Source organism: Mustela lutreola, chromosome 2, assembly GCF_030435805.1.
Source record: "Mustela lutreola isolate mMusLut2 chromosome 2, mMusLut2.pri, whole genome shotgun sequence".
In the NCBI taxonomy this organism is placed as follows: Eukaryota; Metazoa; Chordata; class Mammalia; order Carnivora; family Mustelidae; genus Mustela; species Mustela lutreola.
Genome location: NC_081291.1, coordinates 65,836,237 through 65,852,334, shown reverse-complemented (window position 1 = coordinate 65,852,334; position 16,098 = coordinate 65,836,237). Strand labels below are relative to the sequence as shown.

The 16,098-nt window shown below is 37.8% G+C and overlaps 1 protein-coding gene across 3 annotated transcripts in view; it reads right to left on the bottom strand.

Annotated features, from left to right (window-relative positions):
* The window catches only part of SCN11A (sodium voltage-gated channel alpha subunit 11), a 93,200-nt gene that overhangs the window by 30,785 nt on the left and 46,317 nt on the right, over positions 1 to 16,098 (bottom strand). For 2 of the 3 annotated variants that reach the window (XM_059162050.1, XM_059162048.1), the window contains 3 exons: positions 14,180 to 14,569; positions 2,842 to 2,955; positions 2,006 to 2,120 (listed from right to left, as the gene is read on the bottom strand). In XM_059162050.1, coding sequence (XP_059018033.1) covers positions 2,006 to 2,120; positions 2,842 to 2,955; positions 14,180 to 14,569 — 619 coding nt within the window. The remainder of the gene's footprint in view (positions 1 to 2,005; positions 2,121 to 2,841; positions 2,956 to 14,179; positions 14,570 to 16,098) is intronic. The other variant, XM_059162049.1, reaches the window with a different exon arrangement.

The following is a 16,098-nucleotide window of genomic DNA, read 5'->3' as shown; positions in this document are numbered from 1 at the left end:
CTTTTTTTTCTGTCTTTTATGCCATTCCTCCTTCTTCTAGAGACTAGCCTTTCTTTTTTTTTTTAATTTATTTTCAGCATAGCAGTATTTTTTTTTTAAATTTTTTCAATTTATTTATTTTCAGAAAAACAGTATTCATTATTTTTGCACCACACCCAGGGCTCTATGCAATCCGTGCCCTCTCCAATACCCACCACCTGGTTCCCCCAACCTCCCACCCCTCACCCCTTCAAAACCCTCAGATTGTTTTTCAGAGTCCATAGTCTCTCATGGTTCACCTCCCCTTCCAATATCCCTCAACTCCCTTCTCCTCTCCATCTCCCCTTGTCCTCCATGCTATTTGTTATGCTCCACAAATAAGTGAAACCATATGATAATTGACTCTCTCTGCTTGACTTATTTCACTCAGCAGAATCTCTTCCAGTCCCGTCCATGTTGCTACAAAAGTTGGGTATTCATCCTTTCTGATGGAGGCATAATACTCCATAGTGTATATGGACCACATCTTCCTTATCCATTCGTCCGTTGAAGGGCATCTTGGTTCTTTCCATAGTTTGGCGACCGTGGCCATTGCTGCTATAAACATTGGGGTACAGATGGCCCTTCTTTTCACTAGATCTGTATCTTTGGGGTAAATACCCAGGAGTGCAATTGCAGGGTCATAGGGAAGCTCTATTTTTAATTTCTTGAGGAATCTCCACACTGTTCTCCAAAGAGGCTGTACCAATTTGCATTCCCACCAACAGTGTAAGAGGGTTCCCCTTTCTCCACATCCCCTCCAACACATGTTGTTTCCTGTCTTGCTAATTTTGGCCATTCTGACTGGTGTAAGGTGAGATCTCAATGTGGTTTTCATTTGAATCTCCCTGATGGCTAGTGATGATGAACATTTTTTCATGTGTCTTATCGCCATTTGTATGTCTTCATTGGAGAAGTGTCTGTTCATATGTTCTGCCCATTTTTTTGATATGATTGTCTGTTTGTGTGTGTTGAGTTTAAGGAGTTCATTATAGATCCTGGATATCAACCTTTTGTCTGTACTGTCATTTGCAAATATCTTCTCCCATTCCATGGGTTGCCTCTTTGTTTTGTTGACTGTTTCCTTTACTGTGCAGAAGCTTTTGATCTTGATGAAGTCCCAAAAGTTCATTTTCGCTTTTCTTTCCTTTGCCTTTGGAGGCATATCTTGAAAGAAGTTGCTGTGCCTGATATCGAAGAGATTACTGCCTATATTCTCCTCTAGGATTCTGATGGATTCCTGTCTCACGTTGAGGTCTTTTATCCATTTTGAGTTTATTTTTGTGTACGGTGTAAGAGAATGGTCAAGTTTCATTCTTCTACATATAGCTGTCCAGTTTTCCCAGCACCATTTATTGAAGAGACGGTTTTTTTTTTCCACTGTATATTTTTTCCTGTTTTGTCGAAGATTATTTGACCATAGAGTTGAGGGTCCATATCTGGGCTCTCTACTCTGTTTCTTCTCCAACTTCACTCTTGACATCCTGTATACACCTCAAGCAACAGTCCAAATATAAGGCAGGATAACTAACAGTAATCTATATCTAGGCTGACCTCTGACCACATGTGCACTTTGGGAGCTGTCAAACAACCTGGAATTAGTTTGAAGCTCATTCTTGGTGTCTGTTCTAAGACCAGTCTAGTGTCAAACTTACGAAAAAAATTTTAATTTTAGATTTATTCATTCATTTAAGTCTCTACCTATCTATCTACATTTGTTGAGCCCATAATCTGGGCAATAGGAAAGTTTCCTAGAGCTTCTACCCTCATTGTTAGGCTGTGTTAGTTGAGCTGACCTAAATCAAGAATTTCCTGAAATCTCCATTGCTTGGATCTGATAATGGCCCCAAAAATCTATGGATGCCCTCTCTTCACTTCTGTTTCCAGTAGAAGTAGAAATAATACATCTAACAAAATCCCAGAGCTTCAAAGAACAGAAACTCATCCAAATATTCTGTGAACTGGATGCAGTAATACTGACACTTACCTTTGGGAAAACATCTCTCTGGTTCTTTTTTGGGAATAATTTTATGTATCTGCCCAAAGGGATCCTGTGGATCAATGGTGCTACATTCTGAGAGCACACTGGTAGTATCACACTTCTGCACATCAGAACAAAGGAAAAGGGGAATTATTTACCAAGACTGACTTTCACAATGGTAGCACCAATACCTTAGTGTATAACTTTTTAGGAATGAAGCTAGCTAGACAAAGGATTCTAGGTATAGGTATAGCTAGAAAGTGCCCCTCTCTTCGGGTGCTTTTTAAAATGCTCTGACTAGCTCTGGCTTTAGGAGAGAATTCTCTAACTGCTCTCCCCTAGCTGAAAAAAGTGAGGTATATAAAGACACAGTATCTCAACCTGTTCCTCCCTACAAATCATCTCTCTGATACTATCTAACTCCAAACAGAGAGGCTGTATGATGAGGTGAAGGCTATTTTACTGAGACTAATTTTTAGCTCTTTCAGATCCTGGAATAATAGGTCTAGACTTGTGATTCTCATTGATTTTGACCTCAAGTAGACATACTAACAATATCTAAAGACACTTTCAATTTCACAACTATTGACATCTAGTGGGTATGCTATGAATGCTACTAAACATCCTACAACAGACAGAACTGCCTAGCACAAGGAGGAATTATCATGCCCCAGATGTACTGGTGGAGAGGTTATGAAACCTTGGCCTTTGCTTAAGATCTAATTCTGGCAGTTTGTTCTGCATTAATCCTGATATTTTATTCTTGATAGCCACAGTGGCTATGTTGGAGAATGTATATGGACAAGCTACGTGTTCTTTCTGGAACACTCTGGGAAAATTACCTTTTTGGGATCCTGTCCTGACAAACATATATCATCTTCAGAGAACACATCAATTTCCACACTTTGAGCTCCTGGGCTGATGGACCTCTTGGTCACCTGATGGAGTTCAAAGGCCTGACACCAAAAAGCCCAGAGTAGAATTAATAGTTTTCCTGGAAATCTCACTTAAGATAAAACAAGTTCAGGGGTGCCTGGGTGGCTCAGTGGGTTAAGACCTCTGCCTTCAGCTCAGGTCATGATCCCAGGGTCCTGGGATCGAGCCCCATGTCAGATTCTCTGATTTGCAGGGAGCCTGCTTCCCCCTCTATCTCTGCTTGCCTCTCTGCCTACTTGTGATCTCTGTCTGTCAAATAAGTAAATAAAATCTTAAAAAAAAAAAAAAAGATAAAACAAGTTTAAGTTGTGACATTACTTTTGTTTCTGTTTACTTTTTAAAACTGCTCCTGGAGAAAGTCAACATAAAATAATTCTGGGGAAACTACTATAGGAAACAGGTAATAAAACTTACTCAAAAGTCATATAATCAAACAATATGGTTTTGGTAAAAAAAAAAAATTCACCAAATAATGCAGAGGTGAAATTTACTGTATCCTTTCACTTCAACAGCTAAATAATAAATTATTTAATAAGTCATATAGTTAGCTATCCCTGAAAATATAATGCTAGAATATAGTAAAAATAAAATCCATAATGATTTGATACACTGATATATAAACAGATGAGTAAAAATGTTAAAAGAATAATATGGAAAATAATTTTTTTATTCTTTGGGTTATAGAGGTTTGGCTTAGTGAAATAGAAAAGGGCATAAAGAGGGCGCCTGGGTGGCTCAGTGGGTTAAGCCGCTGCCTTCGCCTCAGGTCATGATCTCAGGGTCCTGGGATCGAGTCCCGCATCGGGCTCTCTGCTCAGCAGGGAGCCTGCTTCCTCCTCTCTCTCTCTCTCTGCCTGCCTCTCTGACTACTTGTGATTTCTCTCTGTCAAATAAATAAATAAAATCTTTTAAAAAAAAAAGGGCATAAAGAGAAAAATGAAAATGTATTACTATATAAAAATAAAAAATAAATTTTGTCTGAGGACTTGCAGGTATATCCAAGAAAGATGTGCAAAGTCATGCCTTAGGTGAAGGTTTCATCTTAAAATCTATTGTGAGTGTTCCTGCAACTCTGACAGTGTAAGATCATAATTTAAAACACTTCTCTCATTTGAACACATGCTTTGATATATTACACACACACACACAAAAAAAAACAAGTGAATATAGCTATTGACCAGACACAGAACAGAAATATAAAGCAGTGACAATCTAAAGCATGTAGCAGGTAATGATGACTAGAAGTGCCCCATGTGAGGAAGAGAATCACAGCTATATTAAAGGCTTGAAACTATGGACTGGGCTGAAGTTCTTGCACTTAAGAGAGAAAGCCAAAACTAGTTGTGGCCAATGCTTAGAATTAAAATTATACACAGCTGCATGTCTATGGAGGCAGGAGGAAGTACAGCCTCAGAAATAGGCCTGGGTAAAGGAACCCACTGGTTCTGAAATACACCTCGTATCATGAATAGACAAGAATCCTAAATTGTCAACAAAAGACTTGGCTCTGTAGTGGCTGCCTTAGGAAGGTCTATTAAAGACATCACAGAACCTAGACTGCAGAGAGAGTGACAGATCCTCTCACTAAAGAGAAATTTAAACTAACATTCCAAAATGTAGGAAGAGCTAAACAAAATCAGTAGCCCTAAAAATTAACTACTAGGAGGTGACTTTACTTGAGAAAAAAATTAAATTAATATAATAATCTGAGAGTGTCATTAAAATGAGTAAATTTAGGAATTAATGAAAAAGATATATATAGTTTACTTCCTCCATAGCAGTATAAGGATCTCCAAGGACATGATCTCCAGGGAAATAGGCATAAGTGATAAAAAATATTTCTAAAAAGTCATTTAAAGTCTCTGGAAATTGTCCTAAGGCATATAGCAAGTGAAGAAACATGTATTCAAAAAAATCTTCAGAATTCAGTAATAGTAGCAGGAGTCCATGGAAACTGAAACATGAGCTTCCTTCTCTCTCCCTATTCTCCAGTTCAGTTTGATGGAAGCCCTACTCAAGGCAGCTGCGACCAAGAAGATGAGGAATTCTCTACCCTCAGCCCCCTATCAAGAGATATGTATCTTAGGAGGAGGTATAGATCACCAGCTTTTCTCATCTTCTCCAACTCTGAGTTGAAGAGGCTACATTAATCTTGAATATGGCCAAGAAATTGGACTCTTCTTCCATCCAGCCTCTACTCATAGGACAGAGACTCTATTCCAGATTCAACAGCTTGAAAATACTGGAATCCTGGTTACCCTCACCCCAGCTAGTTTTTAGGAAAGAGGTTCCATGCAGAAAGAAGGAAGCGGAGAAGATGAGTGGCTACTGCCCCTCCAAGGACTTGGATTATTAGTTAAGAGATTTTCTCTACGGTAGGAGGCATTCCATAAGAAACAAGAACCCTCAAGTTCTCCTGAAAAAGAACTGACTTTATACTGGAATAATGTGGGGGTTCAAGCCTAAGGGTATTCTTGAAAACAATGGAGACTTTGATGGTAAACAAATAAGAAGAGACTAGTAGCTCTTCTTCATTAAAAGCAACAAATTAAACCACAGGTCAGCAAGTTCACTACAGAAAAACAGGGAAAGAGACAGCTAAAATAAATCTCCCTGGGGTCAGAACAAATCTCAGACTGGCCTTAAAAGTGTCCCTCCCTGAAATTAATTAGATCAGACTGTAGAGGAATTAATGCCTGTGGTATTGTCAAAAACAATAGAGCAATTAGCCAGCAATTAGTTCACCCCAAATCTGGGTGTGATACCAAATAAGGCAGACAGATTAATAGAAGACCATGGAAAGAGATAGTCAAGAGGGCCCTGCTAAAATAACTATCACCCTGCAGTGACTGTCTGCAAACCCAAGGGTGTGCCCTCTGAGAAGCAACACCAAAGACTTCACATTTGTGTGTGTGTGATGAGGGTAGGTGGGGGAAAGAAGAAACAGACTTCACTAGAATACTCTAGCCAAGTCACCAAACAAGCCCCAGAGAGGAGAAAAGAGAATTGGTTCCAGATCTGCTACAATATATTACTAAAAATGTCCAATTTTAAACAAAAATGATAAAACATGGGGAAAACCTAGGGAAGTGTGACCTACACATAGGAAGAAAGCAGGCAACATAAGCTTCCTGTGAGAGAATCTGGATGCCAGAGTTAATAAACAAAGAATGCAAAGCAGTCATAATAAGTATGTTAAAAGTTTAAAAAATATTTAATAAATAAAGGATGCTAGATAACAATGTATAATCAAATACAGAGTATCAATGAAGAGACAGAGATTATTTAAAAAACAAATAAAAGTTCTGGAGTTGAGATGTGTGATAACTGAAATGGAAAATCCACTAAGTGGAACAGCAGTAAATCTGAACTGGCAGAAGAATGAATCAGTGAACTTGAAGAGGGATCAGGAAAGATTATGCAATCCAAAGAGCACAGGAAAGAAGGAAGAATGTAAACTTAAAGGAAGCTCAAAGGAATGTAAAACACCATGAAGCATACCAATACTCATTACCCTGAGATTACAAACCATGTGCTCTATGGGCTGAGCCATAGAGGCACCCCAACAACTAACTTATTATTAGAAACAGTGGAGACTAGAAAGCAATGGAATGAGATACCATGAGTGCTGAAATTAAAAAACAAATGTGAACCAAGATTTTATTATCCTGCAAAACCATCTTTCAAAAATGAAGGTAAAATAAAATAGTACATAAACAAAAATGGAAAATTCTTTGCTAGCTGACCCACTTTACAAAAAATACTGAAGAAGATCATTCAGGCTAAAAATAAATGATCCTAAATGGTAATAAAAATCCACACAAAAGAGCAAAGAACACAGGTCCATAATTATAAAAGATGAGAAAAATTCGTATTTATTTTCCTTTCTTCTCTATAGCTGACTTCAAATGAAGTTGTCTAAAGCAGTTTAAAATTGATGCCTTGGACATGTAACATAAAAACATAAAATATATGTGGTAATAACAGCACCAAAGAAGTGAATGGGAGTGAAGTTCTAGTAAGTAAATGACACTTGAAGTTACCTCAAATTCACAGAAATAAATGGAGACAGCTGGAAATGGTAAATAAGAAAATTAATAAAATGAACTCTATAAATATAATCTTACTTTCTTTTCTCAGCTTCATTAGTAAGCATATAAAGATATGAAGCAATAATAAAAACACATTGCTGGGATTTTAACATATGTGGATGCAATATGTATAATAAAGAATAGTACGAAAATGTGGTAGAGGGAATAGAACTATACATAAGCGATGTTTGTTTCTATATTTCACTAGAATTAAGTTAACTTAACAGACATCAATTCTGATAAGTTAGATGGTTGTGGCATCCCCTAGAGCAATCAATAAGAAAATGACTAAAAATATATTGTGAAAAACTATTAAAGGAATTAAGATGTTAAATTAGAAAATATTCATATAGGGGCACCTGAGTGGCTCAGTAGGTTAAAGCCTCTGCCTTCTGCTCAAGTCATGATCTCAAGGTCCTGGGATCGAGCCCTGCATTAGGCTCTATGCTCAGCAGGGAGCCTGCTTCCCCCCTGCCCTCTCTGCCTGCCTCTATACCTACTTGTGATCTCTGTCTGTCTAATAAATAAATAAAATCTTAAAAAAAAAAGAAAAATATTCAAATAATGCAAAGTAAGGCAATGAAGAGGAATAAAAACACATAAAACACATAAAAACAAAAAGTAAAATACTAGAAATAGATAAACTAGATCAATAATAATATTAAAAGTAAACAGTTAATCTAACAAAAAGGCAGAAACTGTCAAACTGGATAAAAAAAAAACAAGATCCAATTAGGTACTGTTTTAGGAAACACATTTAAGATTCAAAGATACAAACAGTTTGAAAGTAAAAGAATGGAAGAAGCTACCATACAAGCAAAAACCATAAGAAAGCTGGAATGATTATATTAATGTCAGAAAAAAATAGACTTTGTGTTTTCTTTTTTGTTTTTTTGTTTTGTTTTGTTTTTTAGAGAGAAAGAGAGCACACAAGTGCAGGACTCTTAAGCAGGCTTCATGCCTTGGGCAGATCTTGAGACAGGGCTCAATCTCACGACCCAGAGATCACGACCTGAGCCAAAATCAAGAGTTGGATGCTTAAACTACTGAGCCACCCAGGTGTCCAGACAAAATAGATTTTGAAAGAAAAAAATTTACTAGAAATAAAGAGGGACATTTCACAATGACAAAAACATCAATATATCAGAAAGAACATTTATAAACATATATGCATCTAACATAAGAGCCACAAAATATATGAAACAAAAACTGGCAGAATTAAAGGGAGAAATAGACAATTCAACAATAATAGTTGGAGGCTTCAATCATGCACTTTCAAAAATGAATCTAACAACTAAGTAGAAGATACAAATAGAAGGCTTGAGTAACATTATCTATCAATTATACCTAAAAGACACCGGCAGAACTCTCAACTCCAAACAGCAGAATATACATATGTGAAGTGAAACTGTACAGAGTGTGTTTTCTGATCATAATGAAATAAAATTAGAAGTACAAAAAGTCATTTGAAGAACTCACAAATAGGTGGAAATTAAACAAAACATTCTTAAATGTCAAATAAGTCAAGAATAAATCACATATAAAAGAATAAATCACAAGGGACGCCTGGCTGGCTCAGTGTGTTAAGCTGCTGCCTTAGGCTCAGGTCATGATCTCAGGGTCCTGGGATCAAGTCCCACATCAGGCTCTCTGCTCAGCAGGGAGCCTGCTTCCCTCTCTCTCTCTGCCTGCCTCTCCATCTACTTGTGACTTCTCTCTGTCAAATAAATACATAAAATCTTTAAAAAAAAAAAAAAGAAGAAATCACAAAAGAAATTAGAAAAGACTTTAAGATAAATGGAAAAAATATATATAATATGCCAAAATTTGTTGGATACATGTAGATAAAGTAGTGCTTAGAGGGAAATTTATAGCTATAAATACCTATAATTTTAAAAGTTTCAAATCAATAACCTAAACTTCCATGTTAAGGCATTAGGAGAGGAAGAGAAAATGAAATTCAAAACAAGCAGAAATACGGATACAGTAAGTATATGAACAGAGATTAGTAAAATAATAGGGTCAACAAAATCAATATCTGATTATTTTAAAAGGACATCAAAATTACAAAATACAAAAATACAACTTGTTGTATACCTTAAACTTATACAATGTTATATACCAATTATATCATAAAGCTAAGGGTAAAGAGAATAGAAATAGAAACTTTAACAGGACTGACCAAGAGAAAATGAAAGATCAAATTACTAAAATCAGGAAAGAGGGGACATTGCTATCAACCTTGCAGAAATCAAAAGAATTCCAAAGAAATACTACAAGTAACTGTATGTCAACAAATTAGACAGCTTCAGTAAAACTGACCTATTCCTAGAAATACAAAAACTGCCAAAATAGACACAAGAAGAAAGAGAAAAATCTGAATAGTCCTGTAATCTTTATAATAAGTAAACAGATGGAGTTTGTAATTTTAAAACTTCCCATAAAAATTTCCAGCTTCTGGTCTGACATGTAAGAAGCCTGGAGGTCTCTACTCCATCCCAACATGTACAAAGCTAAACAAATTGGAAAACCAATTAACACTTCTTAGAGTCATAAGAGCAGTGAGGTCCAGGGCAAACTGCTTCCCCCCAAATTGGAGAGGAAGACAGGCTAATACTGATAACTACAGTTTAGCAAAGCAGAAACCCAGGAACAAAAACTCCATGGGAACCAATTCCAGAGTAAGGAAACCTGAACTATAATCGACAAACTCCTGGAGGCTCAGTGTGGACAAGTCTAAGAGATAAAATGGCCCCCCCAAGGGTACCCCCCAGGCTAGGGGAACCGACTCAACAGTGGCCCCTACAGTTTTTTGAGTTTTACTTCTTGGAGCTCTACCAGGTTCTCACAGTGAGTATGGCAGGAAAATCCTCAGTTTCTTCCAGCTGGGGGAGAATAAAAGGAATCATTTTGAAAGATGCACATGCATTCTGTTCTTCACAAGGCCTTCCCTCAAGAGAAACTAATTAACCAGAGCCTAACCTGTTAGGGTTTTATCAGGACCTGACTGACCTATGGTGGGGGAGATACCCAATTCTGGCCAGGTCTAGATTTCCATCTGGAGGGAGGTAGATCTCCAAGTCCAGCTCACACTAGCCACACTGACAAGCACTGTTCACAGTCCGGAAGCACAGGCTCACTAAAAGCCTGAGACCTACTCATAGGAACCACAGAGCTACTTCATTCTCCTCACGCTTCACCAACACATTAATAAAGACCTATTTAGAGCATTTCCATCTACCCAGTACATCATGTCTGACTCTAAAGAAAAAAAATCATAAAACATACTAAAATGCAAAAATATAGTTTGAAGAGACTGAGCAAGCACCAGAACCACATTCAATACGATAAAGTTGTTGAAAATGTCAAGCCAGGAATTTAAAATAACTACGATTAAAATATTCATGGCTCTAATGGATAAAGTAGACATCATGCAAGAACACACAGGCAATGCATGTAGAGAGATAGAAATTCTAAACAAACAAACAAAAAATGCTAGAAATCTAACACATTGTAACAGAAAGGAAGAGTGACATTGATGGACTTATTAGTAGACAGGAAAGAATCTCTGCTTGAGGCTCTCTCAATAGAAACCTCCAAAACTGAAAACCAGAGAAAAAAAGTATGGAAAAGGGGCGCCTGGGTGGCTCAGTCCGGTTAAGCGTCTGCCTTCAGTTCAAGTCACCATCCCAGGCTCCTGGGATTGAGCCCTGCATCGGGTTCCCTGCTTGGCGGGAAGCCTGCTTCTCCCTCTTCTACTTCCCCTGCTTGTGTTCCCTCTCTCACTGTGTCTCTCTCTGTCAAACTTATTTTTTAAAGAAAAAAAGTATGGAATAAAAAAAAAAAAAAAAAACAGAATAGAATACCCAAGACCTATGGGGCAACTACACAGATGAAACATACATGTAATAGGAATACCAGAAGGATAGAAGGATAGACCCTGAGGACATTGTGGTCAAGTGAAACAAAACAGAGGAAGACAAATACAGTGTGATATCACTTACATGTGAAATCTGAAAAAGCCAAATTTGCAGAGACAGAAACTAGAATGGAAGTTAACAGGGGCTGGGGGTTGGGGCAAGTAGGGAGATATTAGTCAAAAAGTACAAACTTTCAGTAAGAAGATGAATAAGTTCATAGGATATAATGTATAGCATCATGATTATAGTTAATAATATTGTGTTATATGGTTGAAAGTTGCAAGAGAGTAAAACTTAAATATTCTTACCACAATAAAGAAATAATTATGTGACATGCTGGAGGTGTTAGCAAATGCTATGGCGGTAATCATACTGTAATATATAAATATATCAAATCAACTTGTTGTATACCTTAAACTTATACAATGTTATATACCAATTATATCATAAAGCTAATGATAAAGAGAATAGAAATAGAAAAGAAGGATCTCTAGACTCATTTAATGAGGCCCATATTAACCTGATACCAAAATAAGGCAGACAATTCAAAAGGAAAAACCTAGGGAATGCAAAATCTTTAATGAAATATTAGCAAGTTGGATCCAAATATATATAAAAGGATAATATGCCACGACTAAATAAGGTTAATCCAAGGAATGCATAAATGATTCAACATTCAAAATAAATGATATGACTATCCCAATCAATTTAGGAGATGCATTTCAGAAAAATCAATATATATTCATAATTTAGAAGAGAAATAAAAACTCCTAGCAAACTGGGAATAAAGGGAACTTCCTCAACTAAGTTCTTAATGGTGAAAGGCTTTATGTTTCTCCCTAAGATCAGGAGCAAAGCAAGGAGTACACTCTCATGATTCCTATTCAACATTTTATGAAAGGTCCTAACCAATGTAATAAGGCAAGAAAAAAAAAACCCATACAAATAAAAAAAAACTGATTTTATTTACAGATGAAATAATTACATGTGTAGAAAATTCTAAGGAATCTACAAAAAAGCTATTATAATTAATAAGTCAGTTTACCAACATTGCAGGATACAAAGTCAAAATACATTCATTTCAATGTACTAATAATGAACACTTGGAAACTGAAAATTTAAAAATTACTTATACAATATCATAAAAACATTAACTTCTTAGGGATAAATATAACCAAATATTTCAAGACTCATACACTGAAAACTAGAAAACATGCCTAAGAAAAATTAAAGAAGACCTAAATAGGTAGGAAAAAGATGTATTCATGAATCAGAAGACTTGATGTTGTGAAGATACCAATAATTTACAAAATAGTTAGTGCAACACCAAACAGAATCCTAACAATCTTTTTTTATGGAAAGGTAACACACTGAATTCTAAAATGCATAAGGAAATGTAAAGGCCCTACAATTGCTAAAACAAATTTGATAAAGAACCAAATCTTACAATGTGCTTTCAAAACTATTATAAAGCTACAGTGATCAAGACAGGGCAGTATTGTTATAAAACAGATGGCTAGATTAATGAAACATATTAAGAATCCAGAAGAAGTTCTGAGAGAGATAGGTAGATAAACAGATAGATAGACAAACAGATAGAGATTAATATAGATATAGCCAATTTGGTTCTGACAAAGATACCAAGTGATTCAGTGACATAAGAACAATCTTTTCAATATATAATACTAGAATGATTTAGCTATATATACAGGGAAAAAATGATACATCTCATTGAATTAAATTGATATGGATCACAGACTTGATCCTGAGAGGTGAACCTATTAAATTCTCAAAGGAATAATATTGATAAATTATACTTCACCAAAATTAAAAATTTCTGCTCATTAAGATAGCATGAAGAAAGTAAAAGACAAGCCACAGTTAGAAAATATGTGTGGTGCACATACCAAAGGACTTGTATCAAAATATGTAATAAACTCTTACACCTCAATCATAAGAAATCCCTCAGCAAAAATGGGCAATAGACACTTTACCAAGGAAGATATATTAGGCAACATCATTACTTTTCAGTGAAATAAAACTTGAAACCACGGGGCATCTGGGTGGCTCAGTGGGTTAAGCCTCTGCCTTTGGCTCAGGTCATAATCTCCGAGTCCTGGGATCAAGACCTTCACTAGGCTCTCTGCTCAGCAGGGAGCCTGCTTCCCTCTCTCTCTCTGCCTGTCTACTTGCAACCTCTCTCTCTGTGTCAAATAAATAAATTCTTTAAAAAAAAAAAAAAAACCTGAAACCACAAGGCACCACCACAAACCCATTATTATGCCTCCATCAGAAAGGATGAATACCCAACTTTTGTAGCAACATGGACGGGACTGGAAGAGATTATGCTGAGTGAAGTAAGTCAAGCAGAGAGAGTCAATTATCATATGGTTTCACTTATTTGTGGAGCACAACAAATAGCATAGAGGACAAGGGGTGTTAGGAGAAGGAAGTTGGGGTAAATTGGAAGGGGAGGTGAATCATGAGAGACTGTGGACTCTGAAAAACAATCTGAGGGGTTTGAAGTGGTGGGTGGGTGGGCGGTTGGGGTACCAGGTGGTGGGTATTATAGAGGGCACGGATTGCATGGAGCACTGGGTGTGGTGAAAAAATAATAAATACTGTTATGCTGAAAATAAATTAATTAATTTTAAAAAAGCAAAAAAAGAAAGAATGGAAAAAAACAAAAGAATGATTAAAATTATTGCCAGGCTATGCATTATGTTTCAACCATTGTGGAAAATTCAGGACTATACAGACAGCTGTGCTGCATCCAGAATGAAGTCTGTAGTTATTTATTGGGGTATCTATCATACCTCCACTCCCTGACAGCCCTCATCTGCCACCATTCCTCAACCACTGGTCCCTTCAGAGGCTGAGCTTATTCCCACCACTGTCTCCTTTTCTATGCTGTTCAGTTCACTTTCCTCACCTTTCAGTTAATCTAAACTTCATACCTCTTGTAGGGTTCAAACAAAGTCATTTGGTTCCCGTTGCCCTGGCCTACTCTGACCTGGCTCCCCTCTGAACTTCTCTGCCATCTCCCATCTCCATATGTGCAAAACCATGATTAGAACCAGCATTAGGTTCTAAGTGAGGGAGTACTAAAGGGCAGCCTCCACCTTTTACACCCTTCTTATCCCTGCATCGTGCTCAGAACAGGGCAGGCAACCAGTGTCTCATGGCAGCTCTAGTTTTGTATGACCGTCACATCTATATATGAACCTTCATACCTGTTGTCCAGCCTCAAGTTGTGTGACACGCTGTGTATTATTTTCACCAGGAGACTCAAAACCATCGTCTTCCTCTGCAAGTGGGGCCAACCAAATCCGATCATACTCCTCCCTCCTCTCTGGGCTCTTTTTCATCTCTGTGACCAGTGGAATGATGTCTTTGCCTTTGGCAGCAGGGCCCCCTGTCACCTCTTTTTGCCTTGGCAAGTTTTGACTCCTGCACCACTTGTGACAAAAATGCTGAAGACTGTGTATTACAAAGCAAAAAGCCCGGCGGAACCGAGCCAGGGCTATCTGGACTTTGGTTTTTTTGGACTCTCCATCCAAGTTTCCATCTCTCTCCTCATTACTGAAGGAATTGAGCAGCAAGGCAATGAAGAGGTTGAGTACCTGGGGTGGGGAGGGGGGGGACACACAAGGTGAATGGGAATTATAGCAAAGGGAAAGATATAGTAGGTTTCTAGAACAACTTTTCCACCAAGACCCAAAACTAAGTCAAATGAGATGCTATGTCCTCTGTCTCTTGAGAAAGCTCACCTATAAAATAAATAAAAGGAGACAAAATTGAGGAAGACGGGAAGATAAGATGAAAGAAAATCTGAAGTGAAAGGGCGCCAACAGCCAAGACCAGTTTGTCCACATACAAGCAACACATGTTGTAAATTATGGCTAGGGTAAAGCATAACTATGTGATCACTGGTAAAATAAAAAACATATATTCCTTAAGGAACAGTCAAATAGTGAGCTTGGCTTTGCTGGAATGGGCTACGGGTCTGATGCCTAATACTGTCATGGGGTCCACCCATGCTGGCACAGCTTGAGAATTGATGTGCTTTGTGCAGGATCCTTAGGTCCTGTTCCCCAAACCACAACAAAGTATTGGAGCTGAACTGGAGGGGTTTGGATCAAATCTGCAACTCTTCTGTTGAAGCAAGGATCACTTTAAATTCAGATCATCTCATCAGCTACCTACTTGGACTTTTTTGCCTACATTTACACACCCTCCAAATTCATCATCTTTACCTCCACAAATTCCTTTGTTTGTGGCTGTCACTGACTCAAAAATACACAGCCTTCAGGGAGGAGCGTCTTATGAGTGTGAATGGGTCTAGTCTCCCACAGCTTCACCACAAGAATTCCAGCTGCAGACCTTGGCTCAAGCTTTTCTGTTTGTCAAGTGCTCCTTGCCTCTTTAGCTCCCTTCTCAAGTACTCTATCTTTCACGTATCCTTTGTTAACACTTTCTTCCCACTCCCATTGGTCATATTCTGATATTCTTTTTTTTTTTTAAGATTTTATTTATTTATCAGAGGGGGGGGCGGAGAGTGAGCACAGGCAGACGGAATGGCAGGCAGAGGCAGAGGGAGAAGCAGGCTCCCTGCCAAGCAAGGAGCCCGATGTGGGACTCGATCCCAGGACCCTGGGATCATGACGTGAGCCGAAGGCAGTTGCTTAACGAACTGAGCCACCCAGGCGTCCCGGTCATATTCTGATATTCTGCTCTTCTGATCTTTTGTACCACTTACTGTCTATCTAACATTGCTGGTCAGTCACATAAGATAAAGCCATCATGTGCATGTGGATGGTTCAGTATATCTGCATGAGAGCCCCAACTTGATTCTGAAGACCTTGTGCTCAGGTATCCTGTGTGTCTTCTGTCTTTGCATACCCTTACTGGGTACCCAATTAGCTAATGAGATCTGTTTCCAGCTGCAAGTGACAGACTCAAGCAACTTACACAAGAAGAAAACGTAAATTAAGAAGTTTGAAAATAAAACAGAAGGACCAATTATGATACGAAGTTCGGTCTCTTCCCCTTTTCCCTCTACCTTCCTCAGCTGGCTTTATCTTAGGGTAGTTCTTCTCATGCTTGCATTACGTTTGCAGTTCTACCAGGAATCATAGTCCTAAAAAGGTCC